Source organism: Strix aluco, chromosome 4 (assembly GCF_031877795.1).
Source record: "Strix aluco isolate bStrAlu1 chromosome 4, bStrAlu1.hap1, whole genome shotgun sequence".
Taxonomy (NCBI): domain Eukaryota; kingdom Metazoa; phylum Chordata; class Aves; order Strigiformes; family Strigidae; genus Strix; species Strix aluco.
Genome location: NC_133934.1, coordinates 42031963 through 42051817, shown reverse-complemented (window position 1 = coordinate 42051817; position 19855 = coordinate 42031963). Strand labels below are relative to the sequence as shown.

The following is a 19855-nucleotide window of genomic DNA, read 5'->3' as shown; positions in this document are numbered from 1 at the left end:
TTAATAGAAGATGATGAAATTTAAGGTTTAATTTCTATGAATTTGAGAATCCAAACAGCTTTTTTGAGAAAAGTAGGAAAAAGGGCATTTTGGTGGTTTGTGGCTCTTACTAGAAATCAATTCACATATAGCCAGGTACCTTTGCAATGACTATCAAAGTAAAAGGAAATATAAATGAGCATTAAAGGTCCAAGTGGAATGATAGAGACATGTTAAGAAAATGTAAGATGTTGTCCTCTTCTGTCTTCTAAGCATGGCTCTCTCTAATAGAGCCATCTATTCTGTAGGAAGAATTAAATGGTTCTAAACTAAGTCCATCGGTGTTGCTTCTCCTTTTCATCACTTAGAATATGCAATAACTCTGAAACTATTGATGAGAATATCCAAATCCAATGACCTTCCCCATCTGTATACACTTATACAATATTGACTATGCAAATACACAAATCTCAGTACAACCTTTTTGACAAGGTATATTGTTATACAGGAGGAGCAACATTTTTAAAAAGAAACAACATTCTGATGTATTTGGGTGGTTTGGGTATTATTTTTTTTCCCTTACCCTTTAGAAGTTATAATCTGGCATTCTTTTGCTTAGTTTTGTGTGGTGGTTTTGTATTTGTTTGTTGGCTTGGGGTTTTATGGAGATGGAAAATTTACTAATTTTAAAATCATACTTACTGGGAGTTATGCTACAGGAAAAAATCTTGCTTTCAAGAATAGCATAAGAATTACACATTTGTTCTAGTCCAGGAAGCATCACTGTCAGCAAACAGCTGGTGACAGTAGGTAGTGATTTTGGTAGGTGGTTTCCTTAATTTACCAGCTGAAACAGCTACATATTAACAAGGGGCTTCCTTTGTTGTACTACTTCCTATAGATAAGAAACAGAATTTTCCTGAATTCTATTGCTGCAGTGGATTTTTTTTTTCCTCGCAAAACTTTAGAATATATATATAGGCTTTTCTGTCACTAGGTAATGAGCACTGTTTTCTCCAAACCTTAACATTCTTGCGAAGCAACTGTCCTTTTTGCAGTGTGCATATATGTTCTACCAGCGAACTGCTTATTAAAAAGTTTCAAAAAGTATTACTTTTTCAAATGGCTTCTCAGTAAATTCATTGTCACAATGTTTTAGGAAGAAATGTCTGAATTACAAATTTAAATCTTATTTTTTAAGAGAGCATCCAAAAACTTGATTGTTTATTCACAACTATGTAACAGTTAATATTTTGCAAATAGAACTGTAGTAGCTATGAATTTTTATGGTTTCTTTGGAACACTTCTTCAGTGTGGTAGCTGTACAATAAATTGGTAAATATTGATTTCTAAGTGACATTTATAAAGCGGAAATGCAAACTAAACCGCAAATATATGTAAATCAACATTATAACCTACAGCAATATTTGATATGCATAATGATCCTTTCTGAAAAGCAGCAAAGATAACTGTACTTTTTTAAACCTAGAATTTCCAGGTCTAAACTTTTTTCCTTTTTTTTTGTTGCTTTTGTTTATTGCAAAGCTGACATGTTTCTGCTTCTAGGGATACCTTTCTCAGGGTGTGACTTTCTCTTGGGAAATGAGAAATCGTTCAGTTACTTTGTCCCCAGAGCTGAAAATGCCATGCCATGTTAACAACAGAGGAATGTGTCCCTTTTCCCACTTTTTCAACAAAACATGAAAGATGAGATCCTACCACTTTCAGTAACCTAAACATTATTCATGAAATATTCTCAGCTATTAGGAGAAACTGAATTGCAAGGCCATTATTTATTTTTAAAGAGTGTTTTTTTCTCAGATATGTAAAAACTCAATATTGAAAATGGTAAGGTTAAGCACTGATACTACATGCTGTTCAATTAGGATGCTGAAGGTGCAGTGCTTTCAAAAACAGAAAGTTGTTTATATTTTCTTGCTTGTATCAGTCTGCATTTTCAGAATCATGTGGTGTTTTATCTCTATATTTAACAGCAGCAATCATTTTGGATGGGTAGATAGGTATGAAGTTGGAGTTGTATTTGTGGATGTTGATGTTTTGCATATTGTAAGCATGTGTCACCCAGGATAATACTGAGTTGCTTTCTGGAGTTTGTCTCTTGGTATAGTAGACTGGTTTTACAAACTTTGTCTGCTAATGGATGAAGAAAAGGATCATTTCAGATTTTCTTTTGCTTCATGTTATGTTTCAGAATTCTTTCTTATAAGAGGTTTTGTTTTCTGGAAATAATGTCATAGAAGATATGTCCTCTGTCATTTTGCAGGAAAAAGTTTCCAGTGAAGGGAAATAATCTAATTCCAGATAGTTAAATTTTGTCATTGTTCAGATTTATTGTATGTTGTAAGCAATATAAATATTTTAAAATAACTAGTTATTGTCACATGAAAGTACTGCTTCATTATGCTGTTGGATTTTATGCTAGAACCCGTGATGGTTGAATGGCCCAAATGGGTGGAAGTATACGCTAACTCAGACTTTTCAGTATGCTTATACAATTATTTTCTTGTCTCTCCAGCTGTAAGCACAAGGTGTACTTGGAAAAGCTACCAAATACAAGCATAATTATCCCATTTCATAACGAAGGCTGGACTTCACTTTTGCGAACAATACACAGTATTATCAACCGCACTCCAGACAGCCTGATAGCAGAAATTATTCTTGTGGATGACTTCAGTGACAGAGGTAAGTCCCGATCAGATTTGATTTAACTTGAACTTTATAATGGAGTGTGGCCCATATAAAAAATAAAGGGGGGCAAAACGTGAGGAGACTGTACCTGCTGGACTGCTTGCATTGCAGTACTGTTTGGTTGTTAGCTGGAATAAACATATATAAGTGGCTTTTGTTTTACTTTGCATGAATACTGAAGTTCATTGGCCCTTAATATAGCATTTTGAATATATTATTTCTGAAATACTGCAAATTTTAGTGTTTCAACATCTTTTGCTTAGGCTTCAGTATTACTCAGAAAACCTATTAACTTTGACCATTTTGGATGCAACTCATTAGACTTTAATCCTGGAATTTTATTGCATTAGACAGCTTCATATACTAGTACAAAATAGCCATACAGAGAAATTAGGCTCTTGAATGGAATGTGAAAAACTGCTTCAGAATAGTTAATCAAAGTTTACATCATCTATATATAGCAAAATTAAGAAAGCTGCAATCACTTAATGTCTTCTGCCATCATTACTTCTTGAATGTAACACAAGAAATGAATGCTCTAAGTTCTTTAAATGAACTTTAACAATTCCTTCAGTAAAATTAATCTGTAATAATGATATGGAACTGGGAAATAGTTTTTCTTTTCAAATTTCAGTACATATTTTAGTACTTCAAGCATGAAGAGCTTTGATATTTCTTTGGTGTTTGGGGCTTTTTTTGGTTGTTGAAACATCAGTTGCTAGTGTGTATGTGAGCCTTGTTCTGAGTAGGTTGATAGACAGTGAAAGAGAGGATTGTGGTCTTTGCTAATGTTTTAGGTAAAACCTTTGTCTCGGCTATGAACTTACAGGAGCAGATTTCTGACCTACTATTGTGAGAAGCCCCTGGGTGAACGTGAAGAATATTAGTAGAGCACTGCAGTGGAATCATTTTTGTAAGATTTTTAACTTGATATTTCAAGGGTTAGAAAGATTAATGCTGCACACATCTATCTTATTCTCTCATATCTGTTGGTTTAGTTGCAATATGTCCTTTGATGAACTGCCTCTCTATCTGTAATGCAATTTAAATGAAATTGTAAAGTGAGCACAGTTCTGGCTATTCTATGTTTAAAAAATCTAGACCACGAGTGAAAGTTTTCAAAACAACAAGTGTAAAGTAGCAGAACAATTTTTCTGCAGGCTAACAATTTCCTAGTAGAAAACAACTTACATGGAAGTCTTGGTTTTATGAAGTGTCTGACAAGTAAAAATGCTTCTTATACTGAGAGAGCAGCAACTGAGGCTATGCTTGCTCAATATGGTGATACTATAGCATTTTTTTGTGAAGATCATACCCACTGTTGTTGATATACTTCTAAATGTGTTAATGTTTTAGAAAGCTTATTTATTTCCCAGTTATTAGAAAAACAATTAATGCCAGTAAACAGGAAATACTGTAACTTCTGTTGCTCTTTCTTGCCTGCCCTAGCTTAGGTTCTGCTGCTGACTGAAAGTATTTTGGGAGTAAATATTACCTGTAACATGTACTCCTATAACACTATAAAAATCTCCTGAATCTTCTTCATTTCTAGTTATATAAACTTATCTAATGTTTCTGTGGAACAAGTAGTTTTCAGATGGAAGAAATGGTTCACGTAGTGTGGAAGTACTTAACATAAGTGTCTGGTTTAAAAATCTAAAAGAAACCTATTAAGATGACCTGTATGGAGCTTGGCCTAGAACTGTTGTACTACTAGGAAGATCTGCTTATCTGGTGTTTGGTATTATCAAATTAAAGATTAGAAATGTGTTTTCAAATGGTTGCTGGTTTTGAACTTGAGCATGTTTGGCACTATATGTTTTGAAAAGAGCAAATGTATAAGAAAAATCTTCTGGCATCTCTACTGCAGTAGCACTGAGTTTCAAGTCGGGTGAATCACTTTGGTGCATCTGAAGCAGGTTTAATTTTTATATTTGTGATCCTCTAGACTGTACTTAACTGAGTCTATATCATGTTTTCTTGTGCCCTTTTTGCTTTTTTGTGAAGTGTCCACATGTAATACTGTTGGGTTTTTTTATGTTGAAAAAATGCCGACTGGTATCAATCCTCCTCCCCTCACAGTTCATGAAGTAATCTTTTTTACAAGTGATTGAATAGATGCCTACTTTACTGTTGTTAGTCCTTCATCCTTTAGTTGCTTTTTCCTAGGCTGATGAGAGCAGTAAAGCTGTGTGAGAGACACTGAAGACAGATGAGGTCAAAAATTAAATGTGTGTTCAGTTGTTGTCAAAACTGATAGAATCATTGCAAGCAAAGTTTACTGCTGTGTTAAAGTATAGTGATTAGTGATAAATCTGTATCCCCTTTTCTCATTGTATAATTTCTCCATGAAGCTTCATATGTCAAATAGCTGACAAAAGGCTATTATGTTCTTTTGTGAAATCAGTTATATACTGTTTAAGTTGATATTGTGTATGCTATACCAGTTCCACAACTTCATATTGTAAAGAGAGAGTTTTCTGCTAGGCACCTAAACATCATTTGTAGGCAGTTGAAAGTGAGAATGGGATATTTCAATAGCACTGTTATTTTAAACGTAGTGATTAAATGACAAATGTTTTTCTCTAGGATGTTCTACTAATCAAACTTCTCAGTTTTACAAAAGTCTAAGAAGTTGTTATGAAAAGCCAGTCCCTGTTAGAAATAGAGTACATGAGAAAAAGTAGAAACTTGAAAGCTGTGTAAAATATGGATAAAAACGATGGAGCTTTTTTGTTTTCTTAACTAATGCAAATATAAATACTGAAATGTACATAAAAAACTTTTGATAACGGATGATGAAAATGTTTTAGTGCACAGCCAGGTACCCAGCAGTTTGCTGGTTTGGCTGCAAAATTACTTGTGTGCCTTTGTTTTATTCATATTCACTTCTTTGGCCTTTGTAATCAAAACCAAAAACTTTAGATAGTTCATGCATAATATTCACCATAAATTATGACATTTAGATGTTATAAAAGAAAAAGGACAGCTGCATCTTTTTAAATATCAATATAATGCAGACTAGAGACTTGGTACTAAGAGGGAGGTAAGCAAATGTTATGAAATTTGGAAGTGTGATATTTGGTTGTGGATAAATTTAATATAAAAAAAATACATTAATATAAAAGTCATCTGTGACAGAAGGAAATGTAGATTTAAACATAGGTATCCAAAGTTGCAAAATATCTTTATTCATATAATAATGAAGGAATGGGATGAAGGAAATTGATCAAATTAGTGGAACTCTTCATTTCAACAGAACACTTTTGATTTACATTGTAAACACGAATGCCCAAATAGTGGTGCACTGGTGAGATGAAAGGAAACTGAATCCAGAGTTTATAGGAGTTTTAACACACACAAGAAATACATTGTCTCTTAACAAGCTCTATGTAAGAGAGTCAAGTATTAGACTTCTACTTAGCTTGCCTAAGAAAGCTATTAATAAGTGAATGGTCTGTGCTGTGTGCTGGCAGACACATAAATTTAAGAATGTTTTTACTCTTCCCAACTGATTTAGGATTCAGGCATTCACTAGAAACTTCCACTAAATAACTTAGCTCTAGGTCCAAGTACCATAGCTTTTTCACAAAAGTTTAGTGATATACATAGCTCTGCATACTAAGCTTTGCAAGACTATTTCTGACATTGTGATGGATTTTGGGTTGCAGTTTCAATAACTGATTCATGCAAGCCCTATATTCCAAAGTCACTGTAAGTTAAAGACCTACCAGTTTCAGTAAGTGTCACCTGCGATGGAAGATGAACAGCTTTATATTGGAGGTACCAACATACCTCTGTGTCGGGTATCTCTGCAGTGGCTTTGTGTGCAGCTCTGGTATTGTAAGCCTGATTTCTGGGAAAATGAGCCTTGTGGAAAGTGGCTTTTTTTCTGGGAGGCATTTTGAAATGTGGGGGCGGTGGTTTGCAGATTTATATGGGGATGGGGTGTTTACTGTTGGCGTAGTTTGCTCTGAAGTTACAGTCTGTTGAGAGACAGATCTCTGAAAATGTGGCAAGAAGCAGAATGTGGGCAACAGTTTTAGAGGAAAGGGCAAAATGAAAAAGGAAGCAGGTTTCCGTTGGTTCTGTTATAGAACAGCTTTCATTTACAAAGGAATACTAAAAATTCTAATTAATGTTTTAACTTTGGGGAAACATAGATTTGCATAATTAATTAGTTAGTTAAACAGTTCATGTAGGTTGCCGGCACATCATGTAGGTTTGCACATCAGCCTTTATTCCTTTTGTGGTTTAAGGAGTTTATTAGCATAGTCAGGCCTGTGAACTGTTACTAATGCTAAATGTGCCAATGCGTGTAAAATTGACTTACCAATCATTTTTACTTTACCGCATAGTTCTCTAACTGGTACAGCACCTATTATAAAAAAAAAAAATAAACAATGTCACAGCCAGCAATGAATTTATTTGCAGTAACAATTATTGGGCAGTTTTTTAATTTGCAAAAAATCGATCAGATTTGCCAAGGAAAAAAAAAAATTGAAAAACTTAGCAGCCAACATCATCTTGCAGGACAGAATTAGTTTCTGCCTAACTACCCTAAGGCCTGCTAAACCCTTTTTGGCCTTATAGAGGTTGTCTGATTTTAATTTTTTTAAACTGTAATTCTGTAAATTATATTAGTCATATTATACAGTAACAGTAGGGTAAGGGAGTTTGTGCTAAAAGCAAAGAAGTTCTATCAGAGTATCAGATTGTACAACTTCCCACCCAAGAAATATGTGCTATTTGTTGCATGAAGATGAAATTCCCTGTATTTTGCTTGCAGACAGCTAGTTTATGTAACATGTCACTTGCGATTCCAATTTATGGATGCTTGACTTCAGATTGTGGCTGGATATAACTTTTCTGATGAAATGAAAGTGAAAGTTATATTGTGTGAATGACTAAGTTGTCATAGAAAACCTCTGCTATAGACAGCAATTCTCTGATATAGTGAAAGCTCACTTCTCCAGAAATTACCATTGTTGTCAAAATATGCAACATTTAAAAAAGAAAATTGGAAGAGGATGTTGTAATATTGTGAAAGTCAAACCCTACCAAAAGAAATGCTTTTAAGTCTGTCCCTTTCCTTAAGTTTAGGAGACTGTTTTTCAAGATGGTATATAATTGCTCAGTGATTTTTCTTTAAAGTTACATAAGTGATTTGTTTTTCTTAAATATTAATAATTCACCTTTATATATACTGTGGTGTAAACCTGTCAAACCAGCCAAACACCACGCAGCTGCTCACTCACCCTCCCCCACCCCTGAGGGATAGGGGGGAGAATTGGTAAAGGTAAGGAGTTTCATAGGTTGAGATAAAAACAATTTAATAATTGAATTAATAATTATAGTAATAGTAATAATAGAAAATACAAACAAGTAACACATAATGTGATCGCTTACCACCTGCCAACTGATGCTCAGCCCATTCCTGGTTAATGATCACAGAAAAAGGAAAGTCCTGAAACCGCCATCCCGGAAGAGAACAAGTGCGCAGCTTCTCGGCCAACCCTTATCTACATGCTGAGCATGACATTATATGGTATGGAATATTTAATTGGCCAGTTTGGGTCTGTTGCTCTGATTAAGCTCCCTTCCAGCTTTTTGTGCACCTGCATACTAGCATCTGAAACCAGGGCAATATACCAGAGACTATACTTTTGAACTAAGGTGTCTGCCCATCCCTGAAAAATAACCACCCTCCTCCTCAAGGCAGCATGTGCCTGTGGGGATTGGGGCACCAAACAGAACACTTCCAACAACGTACATGCTGAATGCATCCAAAGGAGTACATGGACACAGCTCATGAACACTCTTCCCAGACACACAGTAGGACAAGGAATGGGAAGTTAATGGGAAGGTGTCTGGGATTACCTCCTGCTGCTGTGTACGGTCAAAGTGGTTGCAGCCAGGAAAATGTTTTATGACATGCCTTTACTTTGAATAGAAGGAGTATAACTAATAAGTGTTTGGTAGGAACAGAAGTCAGAACTTGGACAAGACATGCTGGAAGTCTGAAAAGCCCTAGCTGCCATCAGTGGTATGTGTGGATGCAACAGTGGTGGCAAAAGAATGGACTGAGGACAGTGATTGCTCTTGATGGCAAGTTAACAGCTGCCTGACTCTGTATGTCTTCTCAGAAAGCTGAGGAACAAGCTTTTATAAAAATAGAAAAATAATTCTATGCAAGTAATTTTATGGCAATATTTTGTGACAAATCACTGGAGTTGTATTTGATGGTGAACAGTTTTGTTTTGTTTTGTTGTTCTCCATGCTGTGATGATATGGGACATTGAGCATATTAAGCATTGTTTATGTGATTAGAATACCATTCTGTGGCAGAAAGGGGGGAAAAAAAAAAAAAACAGTGGGAGGAGAAAAGCAGAAGCAGGAGCATCCCTGCTTCTACAGGTATTATTATACTAAAAATGGGGTTCCAAGTGAAGTTTCAGGTACCCAACTGTTGCTGAGTGAGGTTAATGAGCTGGGAAGAAATGCTGTGCTTATGAGACTAGACTGCTTTTGGAACTGATGCTAGCTTGAATGTGTCTCTGGCATTATGCTATACTGCATAAATATCTATCATAGGAGAGCTGTGCTGATGCTACTTTCTTCTACCTACATAAGATGTCCCATGGTTGGAAGTTTATAAGATAGGATAAGCTTCAGAAATTACCTGCTATACAGTAAGATAGACTGTAACAAGTGTTGAGAGTTAAAAAGGAATGGGATAAAGGTGCACAGAAATCTGTCGCCTTGACTGAGTACTAAACTGAAATAATTTAGCTGAAAAATTAAGGCTAATTCTGTTTTAGCTTTACAGATGAAAACAATTTGTTAGGACTGTAGTATGTGTACATCAATATTTACATCAGTGCACTTAACTCAAGCTGACTTTAATTTACAACAGTCCTCTGGAGAACACTAGTCATTTGGTACAGACTAGAGAGATCTGCTTCATTTTGGAAGAGCTGAGAAAGAAAATAAAACTAAGTGGTGAACATTGAATTTGAAGCACACTGACTCTAGTATAAGGCATGAGGAGTTTCATTATCTTTTTCATTACTATATTTTGTGTATCACATTGGCAAGAACTCTGAGTTGGCCAGTGTTACTCCTATCCCAACACCAAAATCTGAGTGTGGTGTTATAATTTTCTGAAGCAAACTGGGTATTCATAACAAAAAGAAACATTGAGTAATAAGAAAATAAATACTAATAAAAGTCCTTGGATAAGGCTTGGTACTTGATTTAGTTCTGAAATATTTGAAAAGGTCATACCTTTTTTTTACTAAGAACAAACTGTGTAGAACTGTAATGAAAACAGCAATTAAACAAGCATATACTTTTGCAAATGGAATGTTATTATTCCTCCCCCTCTCCTCCTTCCTAAGTTTACCCAAAATACAGCTCTGTCAGAGAAGTCTGTGTTGAAAAGCATTGCTGTATCGGTGGGGCGTGGCTCACTGAAGTAAGTTTCCGATCAGCCGAAAGTTCTAGGCCAGGTCGTGCCATCTCTTAAAGTAACTGGAGACTGGGGAACCTGGAAGTGACTGGTGAGGAGCAGTCTGTGCCTGTGATGTAAAATGAGCCTTCTGTAAAGGATTAAGTGTACAGACTTGTCTTGCCACAGACGAGCACTCTGTGTTTACTATTCTTGTCTCCTTGAAGCATCTGTCCTTGTGGTATTTCATGGACAGAAGGGAGACTGCTGAGAGTAAGAGGCAATACTGTATCTGTTAGACCAGCCCAGTTTTTGCTTCCTAACCTGGAAGGATTAATGAACTGTTAGTAATAAGGCTGCTCGGTGACCCTATCAATTACAGCATGATCTTGCAGTAGACATAATACCTAGAAAGAAGACTTGCAAGTGAATCTGTGTCATCTGAAAGTCATCCCAAATGTGGATGCTTACATCCTAGGTATTTGAAAGCTGTCAACTTGAGAGAGCTAACATTGCTATCTTGAAAAATCTTGCCAGGTGTGCTCTCAACCACGGCGCTGGCAGGTATTTGCAACGCTAGACCTAACTCACATAGACGTTATGTGTAAGAAAGTAGGTGTGAATCCACGTACCGATTAGGTTTATAGCTGAATAGTTATATCTGAAACACCATAGCCTTATGAGCTGGGAAAGCTATTGCTGCAGTCAGGTAATTATACAAAGGTGAAGATAGATGGTTTTTACTCCCTAAAGAACTTGCAGTGGCCTCACCCCTGCTTAATGTAACTCCTGGAGCCCAGAGTAATCCCAGCAACTTCACCTGCACTCTTCATGTCACTGATAGGGTAAGAAAACCTTTACAGAAGCAGGGTTTAATGCAGCAGAATTTTGAAGTAATGTTGACCTTAACATTAGCATATTACTGCTTCACGTGCAGTACATCAGAAGAATTATGAGACTGACCCTCACGTAGGGTTAAAAGTTAAGTCTCTCTATCCAAAGTTGATAAAACAATATATCACTATATTTAAAAGATTTTTTTTAAAAAAAAGTAGAAGGCCAAATATAAAATGAAACATTCAATTTCATGATGTCTATATTGACTAGAGATCTAACTAAACATAGGATTTATAGTTTTATACTTGGGATATTGAGCTATAAAAAGCCTCTTTCATTTCCTCTATAATGCACTCACAGATGTTATTTGAGTTTTATTAAACTTGCTTCTGGTCAGAATAAAGTAATGTCAGTGTAACAAACACAATTTAAAAGATATCAGAGTATGAGTTGGAATAAACTGATTTGAATCAGTAATACCAAGTTTCCTGTTCTTCAGTCTCCGATATCAATTTTGATTATTTAATATTACCATTTCTGTTATGGGGGTTTTATTCTGAAATTACAGAGTACAGGCTTTTGCCTTCAGATCCTTGATGTACTTTGCATAGCATTTTCATTACTGAAGGTGTTCTGACTTTACAGAATGGCTTTACCAGTGGGAAAAGAAAGAGTCGCCCTGAGGTTGTGGAGAGTTCAGCTCAGAAGAATAATGGTCATCTTGAAAGCATCTGCAGTCCATCTCAAAATGCTTTTCATTTACTGGAGCAAAAGAATATTCTGATGTGAGAAAGGGAGAGGTGGGAAGAACTTCAAATAATTGAAATTGTACACTTCACATAGATGGCATTAATTGGGAATGTGGCTGCTGTGAGAGACAGTTAAAGTACCCCCCACATCCCAAAGCTGCCTGCACTCAGGCAACTCAAATGCAACTCAGCTGTAAAAATGAAAACTCCAGTCATGCAATATTAATATGAAAACAAATTTTTACTTTTCACATAGTTCCTTGAATTGGTAATAATAGATAAGCAATTTCACTTTTGAGTACTTGTGGAGTCAGAATACAAAGGTTGTGTTTCCACAAGCTCTGTATTGGTCAATCTTTCTTGGCTTGCCCACTCTATGAAATGCTTGCTGGGTGTGCATCATGCTGATGGCTGTAGGCTGCATCCCTTTCTTGTGTGAATGTGCAAAGAATTTTTGAGACAGGAACCAATGGGCAGCCTGTACTTATCAAGATTTTGTCCCCTGTGTGTCAACTTCTGAAAATGTTTATGCCATACTTGTATGGAGTGTTGGTCATGAGCTACCCAAAGTAGATTTGGAAAAAAAGCAGTATATCCACTCTAAGTAATCTTGAAATACTAGAAGCATATTTATTCATGTAGTAATTTAAATGCATTTTAGTCTTGTGTTCTTTTTTTTTTTTTGTATTTTCTACTATGAATCTCAGCTTTGATTTACATTTCTTTAGATTTAAATTGAATTACAGCTGAAATTAAATTATTTTAAAATTCTTCACATGGAATACTCACATTTGATCTCATAAAAAGGAAAGAATACTTCCAAACCTGAGTAAACGTGGATTTCTACATTGGCTTTTCTCTCAAACATCAGCTGTTTACTTTCCATGTGAACAAGCGTTATTATATTGCAATGATACATTAAACAACTTGACAAGACACTTGAGCAATTAGCTCATAGTTACCTTCTTCAGCTATCATAATTAAAGAACTAGGAAAAGATGCACAAGTAGCTGAAAAATTGGAAAAGATAAAGTTCTTGCAAATTTTTCTACATTCCTTCCTCTCTTTTAGTGTTATGTGTCAAGAATATTATTCTTTTTCTTTTAATTTTATTTTAAATGTCAAAGTTGGTGGTATGAATTAAGTGATCTCGGGAATCTCATTGGCATTTAGCAATTCTTAGATAGTACTCTAAATGTATTACTTCCACAACTTCAGTGAGTAGTGTAAGAGAGATGTTAATTAACTTTTACATCTTTGGGTGATATATCTCCTGAATAAAGAATTCAGCATGAAAACCTGTAGTCAGATGGTGTGGGATAGAGGTTGAAGTTCATTGCTTTGGACCTCTTGCAAACAGTCCATCTAAACCAATCAAATTTTCGTTTCTGGGTGGTTCTTTGTTATTAGGTGTCAGGAATACAGGCCTGAGATCTTATATAGTAGTATTTTTCATGAGCTAATCAACTAGGTTTTGCCCTAGTATCAACATAAAGAGTTCTTGCTAAACATTAGTTGTCTGTTATTTAGAAACTTTTAATTTAAAATTGAAATTTATTCATGGTCTTTTTCATACCTGACTGTTTCAATGTTATCCTTACTTTAAGTAACTCATAATCTTCTCATTGTACACAGAAAGGGCTCACAGCTCTGTTTCAAAGTTAAATACAGTTTAATAAGGTGTGACAACTACAACTACCTGAAACGAGGTTGCAGAGAGCTGGGGATGAGCCTCTTTAACCAAGTAATAAGCAATAGGACAAGAGGTAATGGCCTCAAGTTGCACCAGGGAAGGTTTAGACTAGATATTAGGAAGTATTTCTTTACAGAACGGGTTGTTAGGCATTGGAATGGGCTGGTGGGCAAGGGAGGTGGTGGAGTCCCCGTCCCTGGAGGTGTTTAAGAGTAGGGTCGACATAGCACTGAGGGATATGGTGTAGTTGGGAACTGTCAGTGCTAGGTTAATGGTTGGACTGGATGATCTTCAAGGTCCTTTCCAACCTAGATGATTCTGTGATTCTGTGACAAGCTTTTGAATTAACATTCTAGTAGTCTTTCTAAAGACAGTAGTTTGTTACAGTCAGGGTTGTCTTAATTGCAACATTTGAGTTCACCTAAGTAGACTTTAAAAATATCTCTCCCCTTTCCTTAAAGCAGACTTACAAGTAGGCTTATAATCACCAAGCAAAACAGTAACGCCGTTAAAGAACAGGCAATAGTATTGCGCATGCCATGAATTACATTTTACGCATCTTAAAGAAAAGAACTTTAGAAAACCTTCTACAGTATTTGACCGTATCATAAATGTTTAGTGGTTTGTTTTGTCCTTTTTTTTTTTCTTTCCTCTCCTGTTTGCAAATCATGGGCAAGCCTGAGATCTGCTAACGTTGTTCCAAATATATTACCAATAATATAAGTAAGCAGTTATTCTCCTGTTCATTCACTGGTACCAAACTTGACATACAGATAAGAAATAAAGGTGAGTGGTATAAGACGGTGAGATGACCAAAGCAAGAAATTATGATCATCACTTCTAAGAGAATTTTAAACCCAGAGTTCTGGTAATAAAACCACTGTGTATTGACCTGTAAAAGCCCTTACAGATACTGGGTGTAGGTAGTAACTTCTAATAATTTCTTTGGGAGATAGCTGGGAGAACATTGATTTGGTTGCTAACTATATGCATTTTATTCCCAACTAAATGCTGGTGTCTTTTCTAGACTGCTGCTTATATGTAGGATTCCTAGTGAGTGTTTAATTTTCAAATCCTAACACGACCTAGAGAAAGAAAAATCCTGTAATGAGTTCAGCAAATGAATTGCTTCAAAGCTTTATATGTGAGGAACAAAGGTTTGTCCTGTCCTATTAATGTGGTAACCCTGACAAAATCAGAAATGTTTAAAGAGCTCTAATAGCTATTCTGACCTTGCTTCAGACATAGAGTGAAAGAGAAAATAATTTCAGTTTCCATTAAAGCTCTGGTATATTCTACTTCTGTCAAAGCAAACAAATAAAAAAAGCCTACAGAATATTTTCTATTACTATTAAGAGAGCTGCAATTCATCTGTATTCATTTAATCTTGATGCTTTTCTGTTGAGATAACACAATACATAATTTGACAGCATTTGTTTCTGATGATTCTTTCCTAGCTGATGGCAAGCAGTTCCACCATCATCTGTATTTATTTAATTTATTTATCTTGCATAAATGAAGGCCCTGTTGCCAAAAGCATCTATTTTGTTTAGTGTTGTGTGTGTTTATGCAGATTTTTATTCTGTGCAGTCAAAAATCAAAAGTGTACTTATGCGTGTTTGTTCATTGCTCTGTGCATCTTGGATGTCTCACAGGAGGCATTAATGATGTATGGAATTGTCTAGTTACAGATCTTCTTGTACAAAAATACAATTATAATTTTGATTACCTTGAAAAGGAATAGTTTGTTGCTCTTAAAAATCACTATCCAGAAATTTCAGTCAATTTTGCAGGATTTTCTTTTTGTGCTGTTCTCCCAAATTGAACTGATGCATCTTTGAGGCAGATGGGCAATTTTATGGAGTTTATAAATGTCTGAATGCTTTAATGAATCTGTCATGCACAGTTTGTTTTTTAAATGTTACTGATTTGTGAACAAAACATTAATAACTTGTATCTAGCAATTATAAAGGATTTATTTTAATAGGACTGAGTCAAATTGGGCTTTCTAAATTAGAATAAGTTCCACATACAGTGGAAGATTTTGGTGAAGAAGAGAGTGCCAGAAGCAAGATTACTTGATACATGCCGCTTTTGAGCATTCTCCTCTGCCTTCCCAGGTTACAAATATAAAATACTTTTACCTGGGATAGCGATTGGGTTTTGTTTTTTCTTTCCTTTTTATCCTACTGTATCCTTATACATTGTCAGAGTACTTGTTTCAGGTTTTTAAACTTTGCAGGGCTGCTACATAATTCCACCGAGACACAGACAGTACAGAGGAAAACAAATCTGTTGATTTCATTTATGGTTAGTGACTTAGCAACCTTTATTCACCTGCTGTAGGAACCCCCATATCTGCCCTTCCCATGTACAAATTCAAGAAATAAGCATTAGGACAAATTCTTCAAACCTGAAATGAAGCTAATAATGAAAATGCATGCATCTGTCTTAAAAAAAATAAATAAAAAAAATGAAAAATGTTTATGAAAAGCTAATATATAATGTAAAGCTTTGAAAACTTTGAAGATAGTATCTCCAGTCTGTTGGTATTATTTTGTTCCATAATGTACAACTGCCTAGAGAGGTAACCAGACCACCCAAGCTTGAGAAACACCAGACTTCTGCAGTGTTTCAGCAGAGTGCACCACACAGTAATTGTTAGGGATTTTGCTTTATGTGATGGAGAGAACACTTCTAATTACACTTGTAAAACATACTGCAAATATGTGCATGGCATTCCAGGATGCAGATTTTCAGTCCACTGATTTCTAGTTTTGGTAACTTGAGTGTTGCTATTGTCAGAGAGGTGTGTGGGTTGGAGGGTTTGTTTTCTAGTATTTTCTATCTCTGAAAAAAAATAATCAGAGGGAATGCATAATATTAATTTTCAGGCAAAATGTTGATTCTTTACTAGGGACCTAATAATCTTTAATAGGTAGAAATCTCTCAACAAATCTGGAAGAGGATGTCTGGCTAGGGTTTCTTTTTTTTCCCCTTCATTTGAAGGGCAACACACCTAATTTAGGAAACAGAGTTGACCTTCTTTGTAAAGCTGCTGTTTGTGCATAGCTATCAAAAAGCAAGCTTGTTGCTTTAGATTTAGCATGATAAACATGAGTGTGCTGTCTTACTCCATTTCTGTCTCATTTAATTGCAGAAGAGACCCAAATTAATTGGTTTTAGATGTTTGCAAGTGTGGAAGTCTTTTCAAGAGAGCCCTCCCATACCTCATGGATTTTTCTGATGTCCTCTAGCTATACTGAGTAAAGGGATTGTCTGTTCACTCCAGTGTTTTATTGTAAGAAGTGTAGGATTTGATTGCTGATGCTTTTTATTTAAGGATTTCTAAATTTTCTGATCAATTAAATAACTATCATTGCCTGTAGGGAACTTGACCAATGTCTGGATGAGAAGCAGGTGTTTTATAAGAGTGGGGAATCCTTCTGTGTATCATATGTATCCAGTAATCTTAAGGGCCAAAATCCCATTAAAGTTTTCTTTCTGACAAAAATGAAATTATATATCTTCCATTTTAAAAGCCACATAATACATCATCCTTCAGATTGAAAATCAGTATTGATGGAGAAAGCAAGTTAAAGGAGAATTAATAAGGCATAAGATCTCTAACTTCCACTGACGTGTATGAGTAGCAGTTGTTTTTGCTGCAGCTCCATGGAGTATCTGTGAGCAACTTTCTTTTGCCTTTTGCAGCATGTTCTGTATTTGTGGTACTGTATTTTTAGTCAAAAATGAAAGCTGCTCACATTTAAGACAAATTTGTAAATATTCTAACTTCATGACATTTCTTTTTAAAAATGCTCTGCATTTCTAATGGAAAGTGAGGGTGCGTTAAAACATGCTTTAAGTACAACTGATTCACTTAGATGAGAATTGAAAAAAAAATTACTTGAGGATTTTAGTCCCACAGTCTGTTCTGTAAAGTAGTTAGAGGTGTGTAGAAAGAAAGAGATACTATGTACAAACTAATGATATTGAAGCCAGTATCCTTTAGCACTGCAAAATAATTGAGAACAGATGTTAGTCCTGTTATTCTTTGAGTGGTTTGCCTATTGCAATTTTTAACTGAAGAAATGGTAGATTGTGCTAATGAATGGAAAAAAAATAATGTGAACTTATGATTGAGTTTAAAACTATTGCTGCCCATGAATGTATATGAAAATACTAACTGAAGTGCTTGCTTCTTATCTGCAAACCTCCTGTTCTGTTGGGAGTTTGATATTAATTATAGGAAGTAGATTTTGTGCTACAAACTGTAATAATACATGAACACAGCATTGAAGTGTACTACAGGACAAATTAAAATATGTACATCTAGTCAGAGTGTTATTAACAGGACTATAAATATCCTCTTTTGACACTCTCTGTTTTCTTTTCTTTGGAGGAAAGTTAAACTTTCTTAACCAGTAAGTGACAATCTGGATGCCAGCTGTGAACGTGAGGGCATGAAATGTAAAATAGATTGACAGTGCCAATTATGCTGAAGCCCTTTTTTTATTTTCATGTGTACTCCTGTGGTACAGGTGATTAAATTTTGAAGGTAATTGATTGTTACTTTAGAATAGATTGTTTCTGTAGTCTTGTAAGTGTTGCTAGTTGAGGTAATTTTAACTGAATTTAGAGCTTCAGGAAGAACTGTGACCTAATTTCTTCTTCGCCTTTCTCATGTCCCCACCTTTTTTTTTGTTTTAGTTTTTTGAAGTGTTATCTATTTCAACTTTGTTTCCTTCTTGGAGTGGGCAACTTATTCTGTACCTGACAAATGTTATATATTCTAAAATGCTATGAATTGATTACAAATGACAGTAAAATAACAGTAGTTACAAAAACACAATTAAAAGCACATTTCCCTTATTTCAGTGGGATAGAGTTTGGGAGCCCTTCAAAAAGGTGTGAAATTCTGTAAACGATATGCAAATATCAAATAGTATCCCATTTCTTGGTCACAGTGTCATCTTCATCTTTGATATGGACAATCACTTGTATTCCACTGTGCTGTAGTGGGTTTTATTTATCCTGTTTGGGTACTTTCAGAATTCATGTAAAGCCCAGCAGAAGGGATGTGCTTGTCCTAGTATAAAACAATTATGTTGACTGAAAAAGATCTGTGATGAAATGGCTTGGATCTCTTGGAGGATATCTAATTAAGATGGCATATATTGGGTTGAATTTCGGCTACCTGCTTTACATCAAAAAAAAATCAACCCCATCACGCCCAAGGACTCTTGCCAAGAAACAAACAAACAAAGCAACAACAAAAAATACCCAAACCCCCAAAAAACCAAATCACCCCCAGAACTATATGCTATATTATGAAAATCTTTGGAAAAATGTAGCATAGTTGTTTTGGTTTCAGTCTGTCTGCAATGAGTGTTCCTTTAGGCAGATGATGCTTTATTTCAGGATAGTCACCTTCTATTCCAATGTATTGGCTGCCTCAGTCTCTCTGTGATGTGAAAATTGTAACTTGTGTGGCACTCCTGCATTACCCAAGCAGCAGCATGAGCTGTGAGACAAGTCAGGGGCACAGTGATCTGACTGCATATTAGTCTGTGTGAAATAATTTTTAATGCTGAGCTGCCAATCTAACCTCTCTTTTTATTGTAAGTTGTATTGCAGCGGCTTACGTGGTTTTTTGGTAATGCATGCCTACAGAGGGTTTCTGTAAAGCCACTTAAATGTGTATGCCTTCTTGTCATAAGAAGGTAAAAATGAATGAGGTAGCAAAACCCTGCAAACAAAGTTACATTCCTGCATGCGTGCAGGAGATAAGTAGTGGAGGAGAAACAGAATTTGTGTCTCTGTTTCCTATCTTCATTCTTCTCCTTCAGGCTGTGTTCTTTAGTATCACAGGAAACAGATTTGTTCATTCTTTCAGATTTTTGTCCAAAAAGAGTGTCCCTGAAGTTGAAACTCCTTCAAAGCTATAGAATGGGCTACAAAATCCCAGGGAACCTGAATGATTTCAGGTTTCAGTAGTTTCAGAGAAGGAATAGGGCTTGTGGTGCAGTTATTCTTGGAAAACCTGTGTGTCAAAGGGGATCTTGATCAGTACAATCTGGAGGGAGCTGAGGGATATAAATGACAATCTGTCTTGCAGGAAATGCAGAAGGGAATCATAGCAAAAAGGGGTGACTGGTAGAAAAACTCAAGTCAGGTCAGAAAGCTGGTCCTGATATGATTATTTTAAACTTTGAGATGCATTTGCGTTTTTAGTCTTCTCTTTCTGTATAAGGTTGCATTTTAAGATGAATCAGCAGTATTTCTCTTAATTTCTCAGTGTATTAATCGGATATCAATCAGACATCTAAAAGCCAATTCCCATTTGCTTTAAAGGTAAAAGCAGATTTTCTGATTATATTTATATACAAGTACAATATATAACTGCAGTTGTCCCTGTCTGCTTTAGATAGCTGG

General features: G+C 35.5%; 1 protein-coding gene across 3 annotated transcripts in view; it reads left to right on the top strand.

The window, feature by feature from the left end:
• Positions 1-19855, top strand: part of GALNTL6 (polypeptide N-acetylgalactosaminyltransferase like 6) — a 507888-nt gene that overhangs the window by 228112 nt on the left and 259921 nt on the right. For all 3 annotated transcript variants that reach the window (XM_074822812.1, XM_074822810.1, XM_074822811.1), the window contains exon 4: positions 2516-2682. In XM_074822812.1, coding sequence (XP_074678913.1) covers positions 2516-2682 — 167 coding nt within the window. The remainder of the gene's footprint in view (positions 1-2515; positions 2683-19855) is intronic.